Here is a 15964-nt window from a genome sequence, read left to right on the forward strand (position 1 = left end):
TAAGTGAGTGCTTAGGGGAAAAGAAAGGCTGCCCTCGATGTCACTGTATGAAGCTGAACATAGTGGCCCCACAGCCAACACAGACATGAGGAACTGAGGCTCTGGACTTTACTGAGCAGATCCTGAGGCTCTGGCCTTTACTGAGAAGGAAGGACTAAGGCTAGGGGCAAGGTGCCAGGCCAGGAAAGGAGGGCTGTTCCTGAAGGTCAGCACTCCAACAAGGCCACCAAACACTGTATGTAGTAGTAGCTGCCCAGAGCTGGGATGAACTCGCTCAGTTCAGCTCTCTCTGAACTACTGAGGAATCCAAGTCTAGGGCTACCAAAACCAAAGTCAAAATAACCCATGTGAGAGACTGTCCTACTAACCCTGGAGAAATGGCACTGAGGGGCAAACGGTGTCACAGGGGCTTGGGGCTCTGGCTGCACCATGGGGCACAGAGCTGGATGTGTCATACATGGCTGCAGAACATGAGAGGACTAGTGGGACAGATAGGTCAGGAAAGAGATACCCACAGGCAGGAGGCAGTGAGGTGTGGTGGAGGAAGACGTGATGTGGAGGTCTGCAGCTGTGGTGTGGGGTGGGCGCCGGCTCACAGGCCACACATCTGCCCGTGGAGAATTTGCCTTCCCTTTCAGACAGTGGGCACAGCCATCAGCCATCAAGAAGGTCCCCACATAATGCCATATGCCACTGCATGCACCTCTGAATGGTAACTTAATATTCTTTGGCAGAAGAGCAGGGAGGGAAAGGAGATGGAAGACGGAAATAGTTGGAGAAAGACATATGTAAATAAGTCCCCAGAAAAGTTGCCCAAACTGAAACCACAACGATCCAGAAGCAGCTAAGGCTGTTTTTGGCTACTTCAGCACCTCAGCCCCTGGTCACCATCATGTGTTAACCTCATCAACTAGTCTCTTCCCAGCAGGGTATTTGGTGGTCCACTTCCTGTTCCACTGTCAAATGATGGACAGGCGCCAGTGCCTCATGTCTCCAGGAACCCCCTCCCTGCAGACAGGACACTGGAGAGCGACTCTCCCTCCCCAGGAGGAAAGCAGAATGTGAGTCTCCATCTCCATGTGAGCCTATTAGTAAGGGCTCTGTGAAAATAAACCACACCATCAAATAAATGGTTCAATTTTATTTCAAAATTGTACAAAAGGCCATAAGTGGCTATAAAAAACTTTGTCTTCAGAACACTTTGAAATTCAGAAAGAACGACAAAACGGGTATCATTCACAGTGTAGTGGAAAAGCTTCCTCTGAGGCAGAAATCACAACTCCTCCTTCTTTTTCCCTAGTTTTTCGAGGTCTCCCTCCCGGAGGCTTCGGATGTAATTGGTAAATCCCAATTCCTGTCGGGAAGGGAAGGAGAAGAGAGAGAAAGGGACTTAAAACCCTGGGCCAAAGTGCCTGTTCCCTTCCCTCCCCTATCGTTCCACCAGCTCACAGAGGGGTGGGCAGGATAGGCAGAGAGGCTCTGCTTGGCCTCTGAGGCCAGCCTCTTGGATCTCTTCCAGCAATGTGTAGCTCTGTCTGGTCCCAGGCCCTGCGTCTTGTCAGTGCCGGGCCTTACAGCTGTGATGTTCCTGAGAAGCTGTGCTTTGCTGCCTTCTTAGTGGCTGATTCAGCAGCAGAGTTCTGGGCAGAAGCCTGCCCCAACTCACCGTGCGATCGCTGTCATACTTTTCTGCAAACTTCCCATAGTGGTAGTAGTGGAAAGTGGGGTAGGCCTTCACGGCCTCCTGCTGACACAGGTCCTGGTTCTTGTCTTTGACGCAGTCCACAGCAGCACAGGCAATCTAGGGGGTGAAGTAATGATGGTCAGCATGCGGCGTGCTGGACAGAGATGAAGAGCAAGAGCTTGGAAGTCATTTCCCAAGTGCAAATCTTGGGTTGCTTGAACATTAAGATTTAGAAAGCCCGGTGTTATGGCGCACACTTATAATCCCAACCAACAAAGAGGCTGAGGCAGGAGGATCCAAGTTTGAGTCTAGCCTCAGTAACTCAGCAAGACTGTGTCATGAAGGTATAGGAAAGACTCATAGAGTACAAGAAGATTGAGAGGGAGGGAGGAGGGATAGGCAAGGAGAGGAAAGGTGGAATGAATTTAACAAAATCATGTTATGTGCATATACAAATATGCCTATCTGTGTGTATGGAAAGCACCAATCAAGGAAGGATAATGGATGAGCAAGGGAAAGATCAGTGGAATGGATGGGGGGATGGGGCAGGGTGGGGGCAAGAATAGTGACTGAAATGGAGTGGGTCAGATTCTATGCATGTATGATTCTGTTGGAATGAACTTTAGATACTATGTATAACTTTAATGTGCTATTTGAAAAAAAAGAAAAAGAAAAAAAAAAAGAAAGGCTAAGGCTATTGCTGAGTGGTACAGCACCCCTGTGCTCTATTCCAAGTACTGGGGGAAAAAGAGACTTAGAAAAAATGACCCAGTTTTGGGGCCTCAGTTTCCTCAGTTGTAAAATGGGGTAATAAAACCTAAGTTATTGGGATACCAGAAGACTAAGTAAGAGAGTTCAAAGGAGGTCGACGCGCACGGGAACTGGCCCAGCACAATGGTGAGTGTCAGCTGCCACGGCAATCAGTCCTCCAGACCCATACCCAGGCTGTCCCCAGAGGCTCAGCACCTGGAGAGGGAGTCGGATGAACAGAGAATCCCAACAGGGTGTGACTCTGAACTATGATATGCAGGTGGCCCAGGTGCCAGTGGACCAAAGGCACTCTGTATCATTCACCATGAGAGCCAAGGCCTGAAGGATGGAGGAGGAGAAAGCCAGGAGGGCATATTCTAGAAGCTGGGAAGGAGTTTAGGGTGACTAAGGCAATCGAGTCTTTATTCAGAAAGAGGCTCTCAAACTGGCCACTGACTTCTTCTTGCCTATCTAACAAATTCCACACTGATAGCTTTCTCTTTTTTTTTGTTGATCTTTCAAAATAAGAGAGTATAAAGCAGAAATGGAGGATTTTTTTTTTCTGTTGAAGGTAACAAATGGGAAAAGAAAGAAAAAGGGCCAATTAATGATAATATGCAATACAGAAGTATTGTGGGAAAGGCAAATTCAATGAGGACAAAGGAAGGGGTCCTCTAACCAGCCCACTTGTATTAAAGACCTGTATGTGCCAAGACTTTTCAAGGAGTTATGGTTTGGACATGAGGTGTCCCCCAAAGCTCTGGTGTTAATATTCAGAGGTGAAACCCTCTGCTTCACTGGTAGCCATAATTGACCAATATTCCTCTACCACACCCTTCTGCCACGAAGTTCTACCTCACCTTGGGCTCAGAGCAATGGAATCACCCACCAATGAACCGAAACCATTGAAACCATGAACCCCAGATAAACTTTTCCTTCTCTAAGGTTGTTCTTTTTTGGTATTTTGGTCATAGCAATGCAAAGAAACAGGTACAAGGGTGACCTTAACAAAGGCCAGTCATTAAGCATCTGCCACATAACAAATGAGATCATTCTGGAGCCCAGAGAATACTCTGAGGACGTCCGTGATTCAGTGAGTCTACTTAAGATTGCTGACTAACCATGATTCATAGTGCTTTGGCTGCTGATTACTCACATGAGGATGGGGCCCCCTTTTTAGGTAGGAGAGCTCTGCAGGCCATCAATGGCCACGTCTTCTGGTCACTTACTTTGTGTCCAGGTGAGCAGGCTTCTGTCAACTACAGGACTGACAGACAGAGAGGGGAATGAGGTACGACCTTCCCCCCAGCCACCAGAAAGCCACACCTGCCTCCCTCACCTCACGTTTCCTACTGCCTCTTCAGCCACGGAACGTCCCACACAGTGAGACTTTTTAGAAGGGAGTTTGCAAACTCTCTGCACACAATCCATAGCTGGCTCTCAGTCCTGTTCTATTTGGCCCACATAGAATTTAAAAAGAAAATAAATTTGAATTAACTGCCAAAAGAAAAAGAAGCCAGAAGATTTAATATAAAAATGTGGCTTTCCAGCTTCTCTCTCTCTCTTTTTTTTAACTTTATTTTATTTATTTATATGTGGTGCTGAGGATCTGACCCAGGGCTTTGCATGTGCGAGGCGAGCGCTTTACTGCTGAGCCATAACCTCAGTCCCCCAACTTTTCTTTAAGCATCAGAAGATTCAGTGGCACCTGCCCTGCCTTCCTACAGGCTGGGGTGGAGACACTACTGTCTCCTCTGGCGACGCTTGTACCCTTCACCAGAGTCAGCGTGGAGCCAGCTTCACTCAGGCTGGCCGCTGGCCCTGACAGCCTTCAAAGAACCCCGGCTCACCCTCTAAAGTGTTCTCTGAATTATTTAGAAAGGTGAAGCAGATGTTCTTTGGGTTGTCCAATTGCAGGTTTCATTTCTCAGGACAGGTGTGTCCATGACTCTGCCTCCACACAGTCAGCAGCGAAGGGACCTCAGTGTCCATCCCTTGGCCATGGGTGGCAGGTCCTCTGCTAGGCTGTGAGAGTGTTTGATGAACATGGCCCCAGGCTGCTGCTCTCCCTGCATCCGCTTTAAATTATGAATTTAATTTGTATACATGCCCCGGAGCTGTTGGAAACATACTGTATGATTTTATAAATCTACTAAATTAAAAATGTACACCTCTTCTGAATCCTTACACTTGCTGCCAGCCGCATACCCAGAACATAACTTCTAGTTGTAACGGGGAATCCATACTTGCTTTCTATAGAAGACAGACAGCTTACTCTTTGGGAAGAAGGCAGCAAATAAACCTCTTCTCCATGCTCCCTGGCTCACTAACCTAATGCCTGCTCCACTGGACCCATTCAGGATCTGGACAATCACCTAACACGGTGTACACCTGTGACTTCTGGGTTTGTTCTAGTAGTTGGTGTGAATTTCTGGGTACAGTGTCAAGTGTCTTGATAGGTCCCCTCAGCCTAGCACATGCTGGGAGCTCCTTCTCAGCCCCAAGGAGCTGGATGTGAGGCCAATGAAAGATGGGGGTTAAGGACAAGTACTCTGATTTTCTGAACCTTTGAGTGGCATGTCTCCTGGTGAGGTCTTCCATGGGACTGAGCCTCAGTTACCCACAGTTATCTACCTATTACACACCTGCTTTGGCTTCTTTCCTTTCACTGCTCTTCCTCCATCCCCTGTGGGGCTTCCTGAGATCATCTCCCAAGTAAATTCCCTGCACATACATGGGTCGCAGGTAGGGATCTACTTCTGGAGGCTCAAATTCCATGTGCCTGTGTATTCCATTCTGACTCTGCTCCTTTCCTACAGAGTAACTGAGGGTTGGTCATTTAACCTCTTTGAGCTTCAATCTTCTCTATAAATTGAGGACTGTAATAATCCCTGGTCCATTAAGCTACTGTGAGGACTACATGACACACTGCTGTTAGTGGAAGAACAGCACTCAGGTGCCAGCAGACATGCAACCGCTCCTTCATTTGGTCAATGTTTACAGGGATCTAAGGTGTCAAGGCTGTGGGGAATTCAAGGGCCACTGAGGTCCCTGCCCTCAGGAGGCTTTCTTTATTCCTGATGGCCAGAGGGCCAGCCTTATGATAAGAGGGCCCATGCCATGCGGCAAGATTACAGCAGTGAGATGGCATTCACAGAGGGGGTGCCTGCTGCCTATGGCCTCCTCCCGAGGTGACTTTCACACTCTTGCTGGCCTCATCCCACACCTGGGCTGGGTACACCTTTAAGTGTACTGAAAGGCAAGCCCCTCCTAACCGGCCCAGGCTCCTGCCCTGGCCCACCAGCTCCCACCATGGATCCTTGTCCTCCAAGCACCTTCAATAACACCATGTGTTCCAAGGCTAACAGTCTGCAGCCCTTTCTCCAACAGCGTGTCAACTGATAAAGTCCCCAAGTAAGCTCCTGGGAGCGGGTAGAGGCTCCCCAGCTAAAATATGAGCTGCCTCACACAGCTTTATTGATTCAGTAAAATAAATCTCTGCAGGAGCTAATATTGACTTTGGCTATGAAAATGGAAGTGAAGAACCAACTGCATATTGATTGGGGAAGGAACTGGGACTGGCTGCAGGGTAGGGGGGAAAAATACAATTCCAGCTAAGAAGAGGCAGCAAGCTGGTGGCAGGAAGAATGGGGACTTAGAGACCCAATTCTGGCTGTCAGTAAACTTCCTGGATACCCTTAGGCAAGGGATACAGCTCCTCTCTGAACTTTGCTATCTCATGATTAAAAGGAGACAGTGGACAGGTCAGTGGTTCCCAGATACCAGTTTTCCAAAATCACCAATTTCCAGAACCTCCCCTAGAGCCTCCAATCTGACATTTGCAGGATGGCATCGCACAATCATACACCACGCCTGGAGCGGGCACCATCACCTTAGCCCTCAGGCCAGATGCTGACCCTGAGGGCTGCTGTTACTGCTGTAACTGTGTGCTGCCTCCAGGAACCTCAGGTGGGCCAGCTGCTGTGAGTGACGGTGATCCCTGGCTTGGAATACAGGAAGATGGAAGGAGAGACAGAGGGAAGAGGACAGACAGAAGGAATGAACCCAAGAAAAGTTCAGTAACATTACTGGCCCATCTGAAGACAGTCAAGCAAAGGTTTATCAGTGTCCAAGAGAAGGAAGGCATGAAGGAAAATGGGGACCCTGTGTATCAGCAGAGGGGTAATGAGGAAGAGGGAGGCTGGCTCTAGGTTGCCCACTGTGGTTTTGGTAAACCCACCTATACTGACATGAGTCAGGCCACAGGACAGGTTGGTCCCAGATGATCCCAGCAGTGGTCCAGTGGGTAGAGAGGGTCATGTCAATATAGGCCATCCTCTAGGGTTTCCCTGACCCTCCCGGCACTTCAGCTGCACCCTACTCCCTGACACCATGCTCCCCTGGAGGACGCCAGCCCAGGATCATTCATCAGTGATGCCTCAGGATCCCTTCCCGGATCTCCTAGAGGCTGTAGAGACCTAAGCAGCAAGTGGGGCAGGGGGATTACCAACCCAGCCGTTCTTCTGTCTGCCCCAGAGCAGTGTTCAAGTAAGGGTGATGAGAGCTGATCTGGGTTGACAGCTACGTGAGTCCTGGAGGGGGCAGCTGTGCTGGCTGGACATCTCTGGAGCCCCCATGGTATGCACAGAGCCTGGGTGTCACAAGTGGGTGGGGATGGTGAAGTAGGCAGGGTAAGGGACGCCCCTTCTTGCCATACCTCTGTCAATCCAGGACAAACAGCAGGTCTTTATACTCCCTCCTGGTGGGACGAGGGATGCCTCAAGGGCACAGCCAGGACTTATGGGGGGACAGTAGAACTCCCTGACTCCAGGGAAGAGCCTGAAGGTCTGAGGCTAAGTGGGAATCTGGTCCCTAATTTGTTCCCACTCTCCATGTTCCCCAGCCTGTCTTTCTCTGGCTCTTTATCCCTGAAAGTCCTCAACACCCATCTCGGCCACTCTCTCCAGGACTGCATTTTCGCCTCCATGGGCCTGGAGAGCACTTGCAGGCCTGCCAGTCTTTGGCCCTTGATCAAAACCTCTCTCTACCAGCCCTAGGACAGTAATCTACCTCTGCTTCACATGTGCCTCTCCCCACCTCGGTTGAACCCTAATCTGGCTGCTTGGTCTGTATGCTATTTGTGACTCCTGACATCGCCCTGTCCTGGCCCAGCCTAAAGATTCTGCCTGGGAAAATAAGGCAATAGCAATTTGGGGTATGAGTGTGGGAGCATGGGTTCCCCCACAACCTTGTGCTTCTGAGATCTGTTTGTTGTAAGGTTGCTGTGACTGAGTTCAAGGGCTGGGAAGAATCTTCAGAATCATCTCTGCCAGCCCGCTCACTGGGAAGATGAGAAAGAAACTCAAGAACTTGGGCCGGGGGTTGGGGGGCGGTTCAGAGACATAGCCCATGCCTAGCAAGTCCATGGGCTCTATCCCATCACCACAAAAAAGGAGGGAACGCAAAGACATGGGGGCTCATGGAACTTCCCCGAGTTCTGGGGACTTGTCTTGCCCTAAGGGCCCCAAACTGCCCTCTCCCAGTGGCAGTCTTGTTGCTGGAGTTGCCTGGGGGCTGTGCCTGGTGCCTGCATCCTAATCCAATCTGCAGGTCCAGCTTGTTAATTTTATGCTTCATCAGCTGGCGGCTGCAGGAGCCTCTCGCTCAGGAAGGATGAGGATCCACTGGCATGGCCTGGCTCTCCTCCATTTGACTTTTGTGGGTTTTTTTTTATTTGTGTTTTTAATTATATAAGTGATGCATGACTACAACCCTACTGTAAAAAGGTTTGAACGTTAAAAAAATAGACAGATGACCCTTTGTACCACCCCTCCTCCAAGTCAGCGCTGTAACGCTTCAGTGTATCCCTTTTGGTGGATGCTGCAGCACAAATCCAGCCTGCTCTGTCCTGCCTTATGAAGGAAAATAAATATGTCCTGGTTCCCGAAGGAACTGGCAAAACTGCACCTATTTAGAAACAGTGACCTGGCTGGGTAGGGAAGAAGGTGTAGGGATCAGTAGTAGGGCAAAGACAAGATAGATAGGACAAGAGATGAAGGGGGTATCCTTACCTTTCGGTCATCTTTGAAGGCATCAGCAGTGGCAGTAAAGTATGGGATGACCTTCTTACAGTGTGGGCACCCTGTGTGAGAGGGAACAGATCGTCACACACTGAGACTGCAGAGCCAGGGCCACTTCCAAAAGTCTCCAGAGAGGCTTTTCCAGGAGTCCCACATCCTCCCACCCCACCGTCAGGGTCCATGTGTCAACCCTGCTACCTAAACCATCCCATGCTTGATCAGGGGGCTTTCCAGGAGTCCCTGATACAAGCATCAGTGCGCTCCTGCCCCAGGACCTCCCATCTACCATCCCCTCAATCCTTATTCTCCAGGATTCTTCCACAGAGGCTGCCCTCAGGACTAGGAAGAACCTGATCCAGGGAGCAGAGGGAGCTTTGGGTTCAGGAAGAAGCACGTGTGCTCAGGATTCCCGAGCCTGTTACATTCTTCTCTTGCCCCAGGATGACAGAAAATATCTACACTTCATGATTATGAAGTGGCACTGGGAAAGACAGGGGACGGGGCAACCAGTCTGAGCTCCCAAGGTTCATGATCCACTGCTAACTTCTAGACTCCTGGCAAGCCCCACCCTTTGCCCTACACCTTGACCTAGAAACCAGGACAGACTCAAGACAGGCTAGGATGGAAGACGAACTACAGGGGGTCGACAGTAGTCCTCAAGCTCCTGGACACTTCCTGTCTCCAGGAAAAGGCCTGTCAAAATGGATGAGGGCCTTTGATGTTCCGCTAGTGCGTGCCCTTCCCTGGTGATCTTGTCTCTTGGTCTGTGCATCATCCTGAGCCCTCCACCCGGGGTGCAGGGCAGGACCTGTTTGTGGCCATTTCTCTAGAAGCTTCAGGCTGCTTTGGCCTTCCCCTCAGTGTGAACAGATCAGAACCCAAACCCACCTCCTCTCTTTCCATTCCCAAGATACTGATGAACAGAACTGCCAAGAGGACAGAATGGCTTTGACCCTGACTGTGGTAATTAATTCTGATCAAAACAGGTGTGAGAGGCCACATGCTCCAGGGGGAGACCTGGCTGTAGCCATAACTTCCTGCCAAACAGCCTGCACGTCCCCCGCCCTGGGGAAGAGAATGACGTGGTGGGGAACAGAAATAGCTTTGCTCTTCTGCTTTCTCCTTTTTAGAGTTAAGATAATAATGACTGGCATTTCAAAGGGTTTTGTGAAACCAAATTAAGGCTAGGCTACAAATTTAATCTGAATTTAATCAGCACTTGAGCTGTGTTCTGAGGTGGGTGGGTGGGCCATATGGTCTGGCTGGTGGAGTGGCCGGCTGGGCCAGAACAACATTGGGGGTGGTGGGGAGGGGGCTCAGAGGGATTTCCCCAACATCTGACACAGAAGGAGCAGAAGAGACCTGGGCTGGTTATGAGTTATATCAGAACTAAATGAGAAAAAGTGCCTAGTGCAGCCTACATGGCAGATACCAGATGGATGAGTTTTAATTGCCTAAAATGACAATTACAAGTAACACTTAACTAATTTGTCCTAAAAGACGGATAAAGAGCTCAAACGCAAGAAGATGTCACACTATAAAGGAGTGATATTATATGATTTTCTAAACATTTAAACAGCACAAACTATTGGTTAACAATATCTATCAAACTTGCAGGCAACTACAGGCCCCTGCGCATCCACTAACCGTATTAGGCTGGCTGAAAAGAATCTACCCCATCCTCAAAATCTGGTTTCACTATTAATTTTCACTTTTTAACCTCTTTGCTGTTGAAAGTATAAATGTTAACTGTCAGATTAGTGCACATTTCTGTACCATCAATTTAAAATACCTGGGCCTCAGATTAATGGCCTCAGTTGCATCTCATTTTCTCATTATCCAGAAGGAAGAGCATGGCTGGTTAGTAACAAGAGGTCTTTCTCGGAAAGCACACGGAGACATTTCCAAGAGGTGGCAGGTGGATCAGGCAGGCATGCTTTTTAAAAATTGGGGCTTTTAAAAAAAGGCACCCCACCTTGTGGAGCAGGAAAAGCCTCCTCCAGAGTTGGGACAGAGGAGTCAAGAGTCAGAGTGGGGTGGAAAGTCCCACAGAGACTGGCCACACTGTCCTAAGAAGGGCTGTCCCCATGACTGGGCCACACATGGTACAGGGCAATGACACAGCAGGAGGAGGAGGAGTGGGGTGACATGGGAGGCACAGGAATGTAGGAATGAAGTGGGGGTGTGAGGAGATGGGGAAGCAGGAATGGGGGGCCTAAAGAGGTGGGGGTGAAGCGATGAGAGGGATGTGGGGAAGGCAGACACGGGGGAGCAGGAGAGGGGGGTAGCAGGACGTGAGGGCCAGCTTTTGCTTCTGACTTTCATCAGGTGTTTGACTGCACTGCTTGACCTTTCTGCAATGCTGCAGTGTTTAAATTCTCTTTGTGTCTGCCCTGACCCTCCCTTCTGGGGACTGAGCCCAGGGCCTCAAACATGCCAGGCAAGTGCTCCACCACTGAGCTACATCTCTAGCCTTTTCAAAATTTTATTTTGAGACAGGGTCTTGCTAAGTTACCCAAGCTGGCTGAACTTTCAATTTCCCTGCCTCAGCCTTTGGAGTAGTGGGATTACACGTGTGCATCACAACGCCGGGTAGCTTCTGTATATAAATGAGTTTAAGTATACTGTAGTGTACATAGTTTACATAAGTACATATTATCTTTTATTATCAAAAAATATATTTCTTTGTCCATGGGTGGTCTTCCCTTGTCCCCACCCCCACCCCCACACTGATGAAATTGTATCCCCCAGGTATACTGGGGTAAGATTTGGAAATAGGGGGGCTGGACTTGTAGCTCAGTGGTAGAGCACTTGCCTAGTACCTGTGAGGCACTGGGTTCCATTCTAGCACCATATAAATAAAGGCATTGTGTCCACATACAAATTAAAAAAATTAAAAAATATTTGGAAATAGAAAAGAACAAAAGAGAGAGATGGGAAAACTCTAAGGGCTAAACCTTTGCCAGAAAATGAGTCACTGAGCGACAAGGCCCCAAAAGGACTGTCAGAGTAGACGGGAGCCCCTGAGGCATGGCAGGGACATGCATGGTGCTTCCTGTACCATGGGCCAGGACACTGTCCAACATAGCCACTATTTGATCAAAGAAGAAAGGACGGTGAGTTTTACAGTCCAGGAGGGTAGGAGTCACTACCTCAGAATTCCTGGAGATTTAAGAGCCTGTTTGCTCCCTTATCTGGTGGGGCCTTTGTGTCAGTCACGAGGGCCCTCTAGTCAGAGGGCTCTAGCTCAGAGGCCTGAACGCTCTGGAGAAAGCATTTAATCTGCACTTTGTGATGTCCACCCGGTAGCGGGTCAAGGACTCCTGTAGCCAAGTGCTCACTTGCTAAGAAAACTCTTTCTGAATTGTGCCTGTGACAGAGAGCCACCCAGGCTGAGGAAGGCCTGCCACTAACTTGACACAAGACCCTGAGCAGGGCACACCTCTCCTGGGTCTCATCTCTGCCTTCTTTTGCCCTGAAGGAAGATGTTCTCAAAATCCAGTCAGGCTTCTAAGCCCACTCTAAGGACAGTGAGAAGTTCTATAAGGAACTCGGGGAACAAGTCCAGCTCTGACAAGAGGCAGAAGCTGAGGGGCAGGGAGGCCACCAGCATACACACATTGGCCACCAGAGAGATGGGGTCGGAGGCCGGGGTCTGCCAGGTCCAGGCAGTGGCCCTTCCCAGCCAGCGAGAGTGAGAAGACATTACAGATTACTGCCACTAGAACAGCGGGGGCAGGAGGGGAGCAAACAGGAGGGCCGGCTACAACTGAGCAGGTTTATGACTAGATTGAGCTGCCTGGCTTCTCCGTAGACAGCAGCTTTTATTATCCTCACTCCATTAAGCTGAGCTGTAACCTGGGGGAGGGAGAGAAGGGCAACAGAACAGTGGGAAATTCTAAGAACCTTTCCTTCGAAGTGTCAATTAACAACTTCAAAATGGGAATACACAAAAACCCGAGGTCACAGACACCCACGGCAGCAGACCTGTCACATCCTCAGCTTATGCTGTGATTAAAATGAGAATCACATGGGACTGGGGATGGGACTGTGCCTGTTCCTGCACCACAGAATCAAACCCAAATGGCTCAGACCCACTGGGAAGGTCACGGGAAGGGGATTCTAAAGTCCCAAAGGCGAAGACAGTGCCTGGAGGAGGAGGAGGAGGAGGAGGAGGAGGAAGAAGAGGGGCGGCAAGGAAGTGGCGGGCCAGGGACAGGCAGCACAAAGAACCCAGGATGGGAGGAGACTGGGCCCCAGCCCAGACAGAGGCAGAGGGCTTTACACTGAAAAAGGTGTCCCCCAAATGAGGGTGAGACCCCCCCAGGGCTGACAAAAGGAAAGCCTGGATATTTAAGGCCTTCTCAGCCGGGGTTGAAACCAAGGAGGCTGGCTCCTAGTAGAGATGTTTCTAGAGTTGACAAGTGGTTGTTCTGGTCCCTGGGGTGTAGTGGGAGATGTCTTCTTGGTTTGGGGAGTGGCCCCTCTCACCTCACCCCTCAGGAGAATGAGCTACTTACACGGAGCATAGAACATGACCAAGGTGTGTTTCTTCCTCTTCAGGGTGTCCCGGAAGTTGTCCCCCACCAGATGCAACACGCTTGTCTGCTGCTCTTCCCAAGTAGGCTCTGGGGGTGGAGGGGCCTCGGGGCTGCAGGAAGCGGGGGTGGGGGAACAGTTATGAGGGAGTTGGGGATTGACAGGTGTTCCCACCCCCACAGGAACACACATGAATTCCCTTTGCATTACTTCTGAAATTTCACTGTAAAACCTCCGTTTAAACTCTCTCAGGTCCACATAAAAAGATTCCTTCTGAGGAAAGCCATTTGTGGAGCCGTGGGAGATCTGCTCCTCTTTTAGGTCAGGCACATCTTTGGACATGGGCCATGAGCCCTCCCCAAGGGTATAAAACCTCTTCTCAGCCCTCCTTCCTACTTCTTAGGGGCTCCTAAACCATCTTCTTCTCCAAAGCTTTTGTTCTTAGCACAGGCCAAGAAGTATGGTGGGCCTAGGTTCAAAACTGTATTTATTACTAGCCTGCTGTGTGATCTTGGGTAAGTCACTAAATCCCTCTGAGCCTCTATTTTCTTTTCTGTTAAATGAACGCAGTGGCACCTACATCTGCAGTTATCAATGAAGAGCAGAGACAGTTCATGTAAAGCACCTATTTGATGCAGCAATGAGCATTTACTAAGAACCTGGAAGCTCTAATAAGTGACAGGCAGTAAATAAATGCCTGTCCGCTGGTTCCCTCCACTCTGCCTCACACGAGGATACAGAAATTTTGCTGTGATTTGGCTGTGGAATGTTCCCCAAAGGCCCATGTGTTAAAGAAGCTGGGGGAGGAAGACCAACTCGGAGGTGCAAAGGAGGAGGAGGGAAGAGTAATGTAAGTAAGTCTTGGTGGGTTGGAAGTAACAGTTCCCGAGAATGACATTATTTGGAAGTGGCAGAAACTTTTAATAGGTGGGGCTTAGTGGGAGGTTTTAGGTCACTGCTGGGTTTGAAGTTCACGAACTGAAACCTCCAAAACTGTGAGCCAAAATAAACCTTTGCTCTTTCTAAGTTGATGATCTCAGATATTTGTTACAGTAAAGCCAACTATCAGGGAGCTGCAGGGTCATTTAAAAGCTTTTACTGCTCTTGCTCCCCCTCCTCTACAGCCCTCTTTCCCTTCCTCCTCCCCCTGCACTCTCGTCATAGCTACTGCCAGGCTTGGTGCACAGCCAGCCAGGCACGGAGCTACTCTGACCATACTCACTTTTTTTGAGGCCCTCTCTGCACCAAAAGCAACCGTGTCCCCCACCTGGCACAAAGCCCTTTCTTCCAATTCTATTCCAAGCCTTTGCAATTCTCAAAAAAGATGTCATCCCTCTGCATGGCTTTAGTGACACCCACAGTTGAGGGTAACTGAAGCCCTAATGCCTGGCTCCAGGTGGTTTTCACCCACTTCAGTTAGAGGCCCCGCTATTACTTCCAACCCACCAAGACTTAGAACACCCCACTCTTCCCTGCTCCTCCTTTGTATCTCCAAGTTGGTCTTCCTCCCCCAACTTTCTCATGTTGGCACAGCACTCCTGAGCTTGGGACCAAGATTGGTCCCTCCCCCCTTTCCTGTCTTCCTCCCTTTGTCCTTCAGGCTCCCTGGCTCCATGGATGACACCACCAACCTGACCTTTCTGCTCTTCCCTTATCCTGAATATTGGTTTTTTTGGCTGCCGGCCTACAGGCACGTCTCAGTCACCTGCAGCTTGGCCACCTGTGCAGACACTGGCAGACACCTTGCACCTCACCTGGCACCGTCTGCTCTCCCTGCGTCTGGGTAAGAAGCCTCAATCCTCTACCCGAGAGCCATCTGCTGACCATGTACCACCTGGAGGCTCCCTTCCATGTGCCTGAAAGAACTACAATTCGTCCCTGGACAGGGTCCTTCATGGTTCTGCACCCAAGTTTCTCTTCTTTAATGAAACAGGAATAAAAACTCTTATTAAAAAAAGAAATTCCTCAGTAGGATTTGTGATGACACAGGTGTGAGTTAGAAAAGCAAGGGACAGGAGATGTGGCACAGTACGTGCCTTACAAGTGTGGCACCCTGGGTTTGATCCCCAGCACTGTGAAAAGGCAAAAGAAAAAGAGATAGGAAAGCTTTCTACAAAGGCTCAGTGGTATCATCGCTTGTCACTGTCAGTCAAAGCCGCCCTGACAGCTCCAGTCAGTCATAAAAACAACCTCCTTTGAGTATTTCCACGAGAGGCATCATGCTAAGCACTTTTCACACTTAATTCCCTAGAGAAGTCTACGGGTGAAGTGCTGTCTCCACTTTACAGAGGAGAAACGGGCTTCGAGGGGTCAAGTACATGGCTGAGGGTCATATTCGGAGAGCAGGTCTCACAGTCCATGAAGACCATGCTTTTCATGTTCTCAGTGGTGGGGACTAGGCACAGGAAGGACAGAGGCACCTGTGCTTACCACTTGTGTGCAGGACTCTGGAGCACTGATGAGCAATGATTAACGCTCTGAATCCCTCAGCATCACCAGGACCTGTGACCTGATCCTCCATGCCTCAGTGCCACCCAGAGCATGGCTGGAATGGCGGGTGTGAATGAATCGTAGATACCAGGCACCAGAAGGCTCAGGAGGAGCAAGCACCAGCTCTTCTGGAGGCAAGTCACTCCCTCTGGTCCCTTGAACACAGGCCTGCCTTCCCTTAGGATCCAGCCCAAGTGGACGAGCAGGACAAAGTGAGAGGGGCAGACCCAGGCCCTCAGCCTGTTGTCTTCTGCTCGTGCCAACTCTGCTCCTGTTCTGTGTGCTGCTTTCCCCCAGACACCATGGTGGTGGAGAGTCCCATTCACACCTCTTGAACCAAAGCTTCAGGAATGGGAGTCCCAGAATTCGGCCTTAAAAAAGCAGTTCTCACCACGGAATGCTAATAATTTACATCAAGTTG

At 49.8% G+C, this 15964-nt stretch overlaps 1 protein-coding gene across 3 annotated transcripts in view; it reads right to left on the reverse strand.

Annotated features, from left to right (window-relative positions):
• Positions 1 to 1126: 1126 nt before the first annotated feature.
• Pdia5 (protein disulfide isomerase family A member 5) overlaps positions 1127 to 15964 on the reverse strand; it is a 90519-nt gene continuing 75681 nt past the window's right edge. For 2 of the 3 annotated variants that reach the window (XM_015486860.2, XM_015486861.2), the window contains exons 14-17: positions 13035 to 13165; positions 8506 to 8576; positions 1667 to 1801; positions 1127 to 1354 (exon numbers count right to left, since the gene is read on the reverse strand). In XM_015486860.2, coding sequence (XP_015342346.1) covers positions 1274 to 1354; positions 1667 to 1801; positions 8506 to 8576; positions 13035 to 13165 — 418 coding nt within the window. In that variant the 3' untranslated portion in view covers positions 1127 to 1273. Of the gene's footprint in view, positions 1355 to 1666; positions 1802 to 3394; positions 3886 to 8505; positions 8577 to 13034; positions 13166 to 15964 lie in introns of those variants that run through there. The other variant, XM_015486862.2, reaches the window with a different exon arrangement.

This window comes from Marmota marmota, unplaced genomic scaffold (genome assembly GCF_001458135.2).
Source record: "Marmota marmota marmota unplaced genomic scaffold, marMar, whole genome shotgun sequence".
Classification (NCBI taxonomy): domain Eukaryota; kingdom Metazoa; phylum Chordata; class Mammalia; order Rodentia; family Sciuridae; genus Marmota; species Marmota marmota.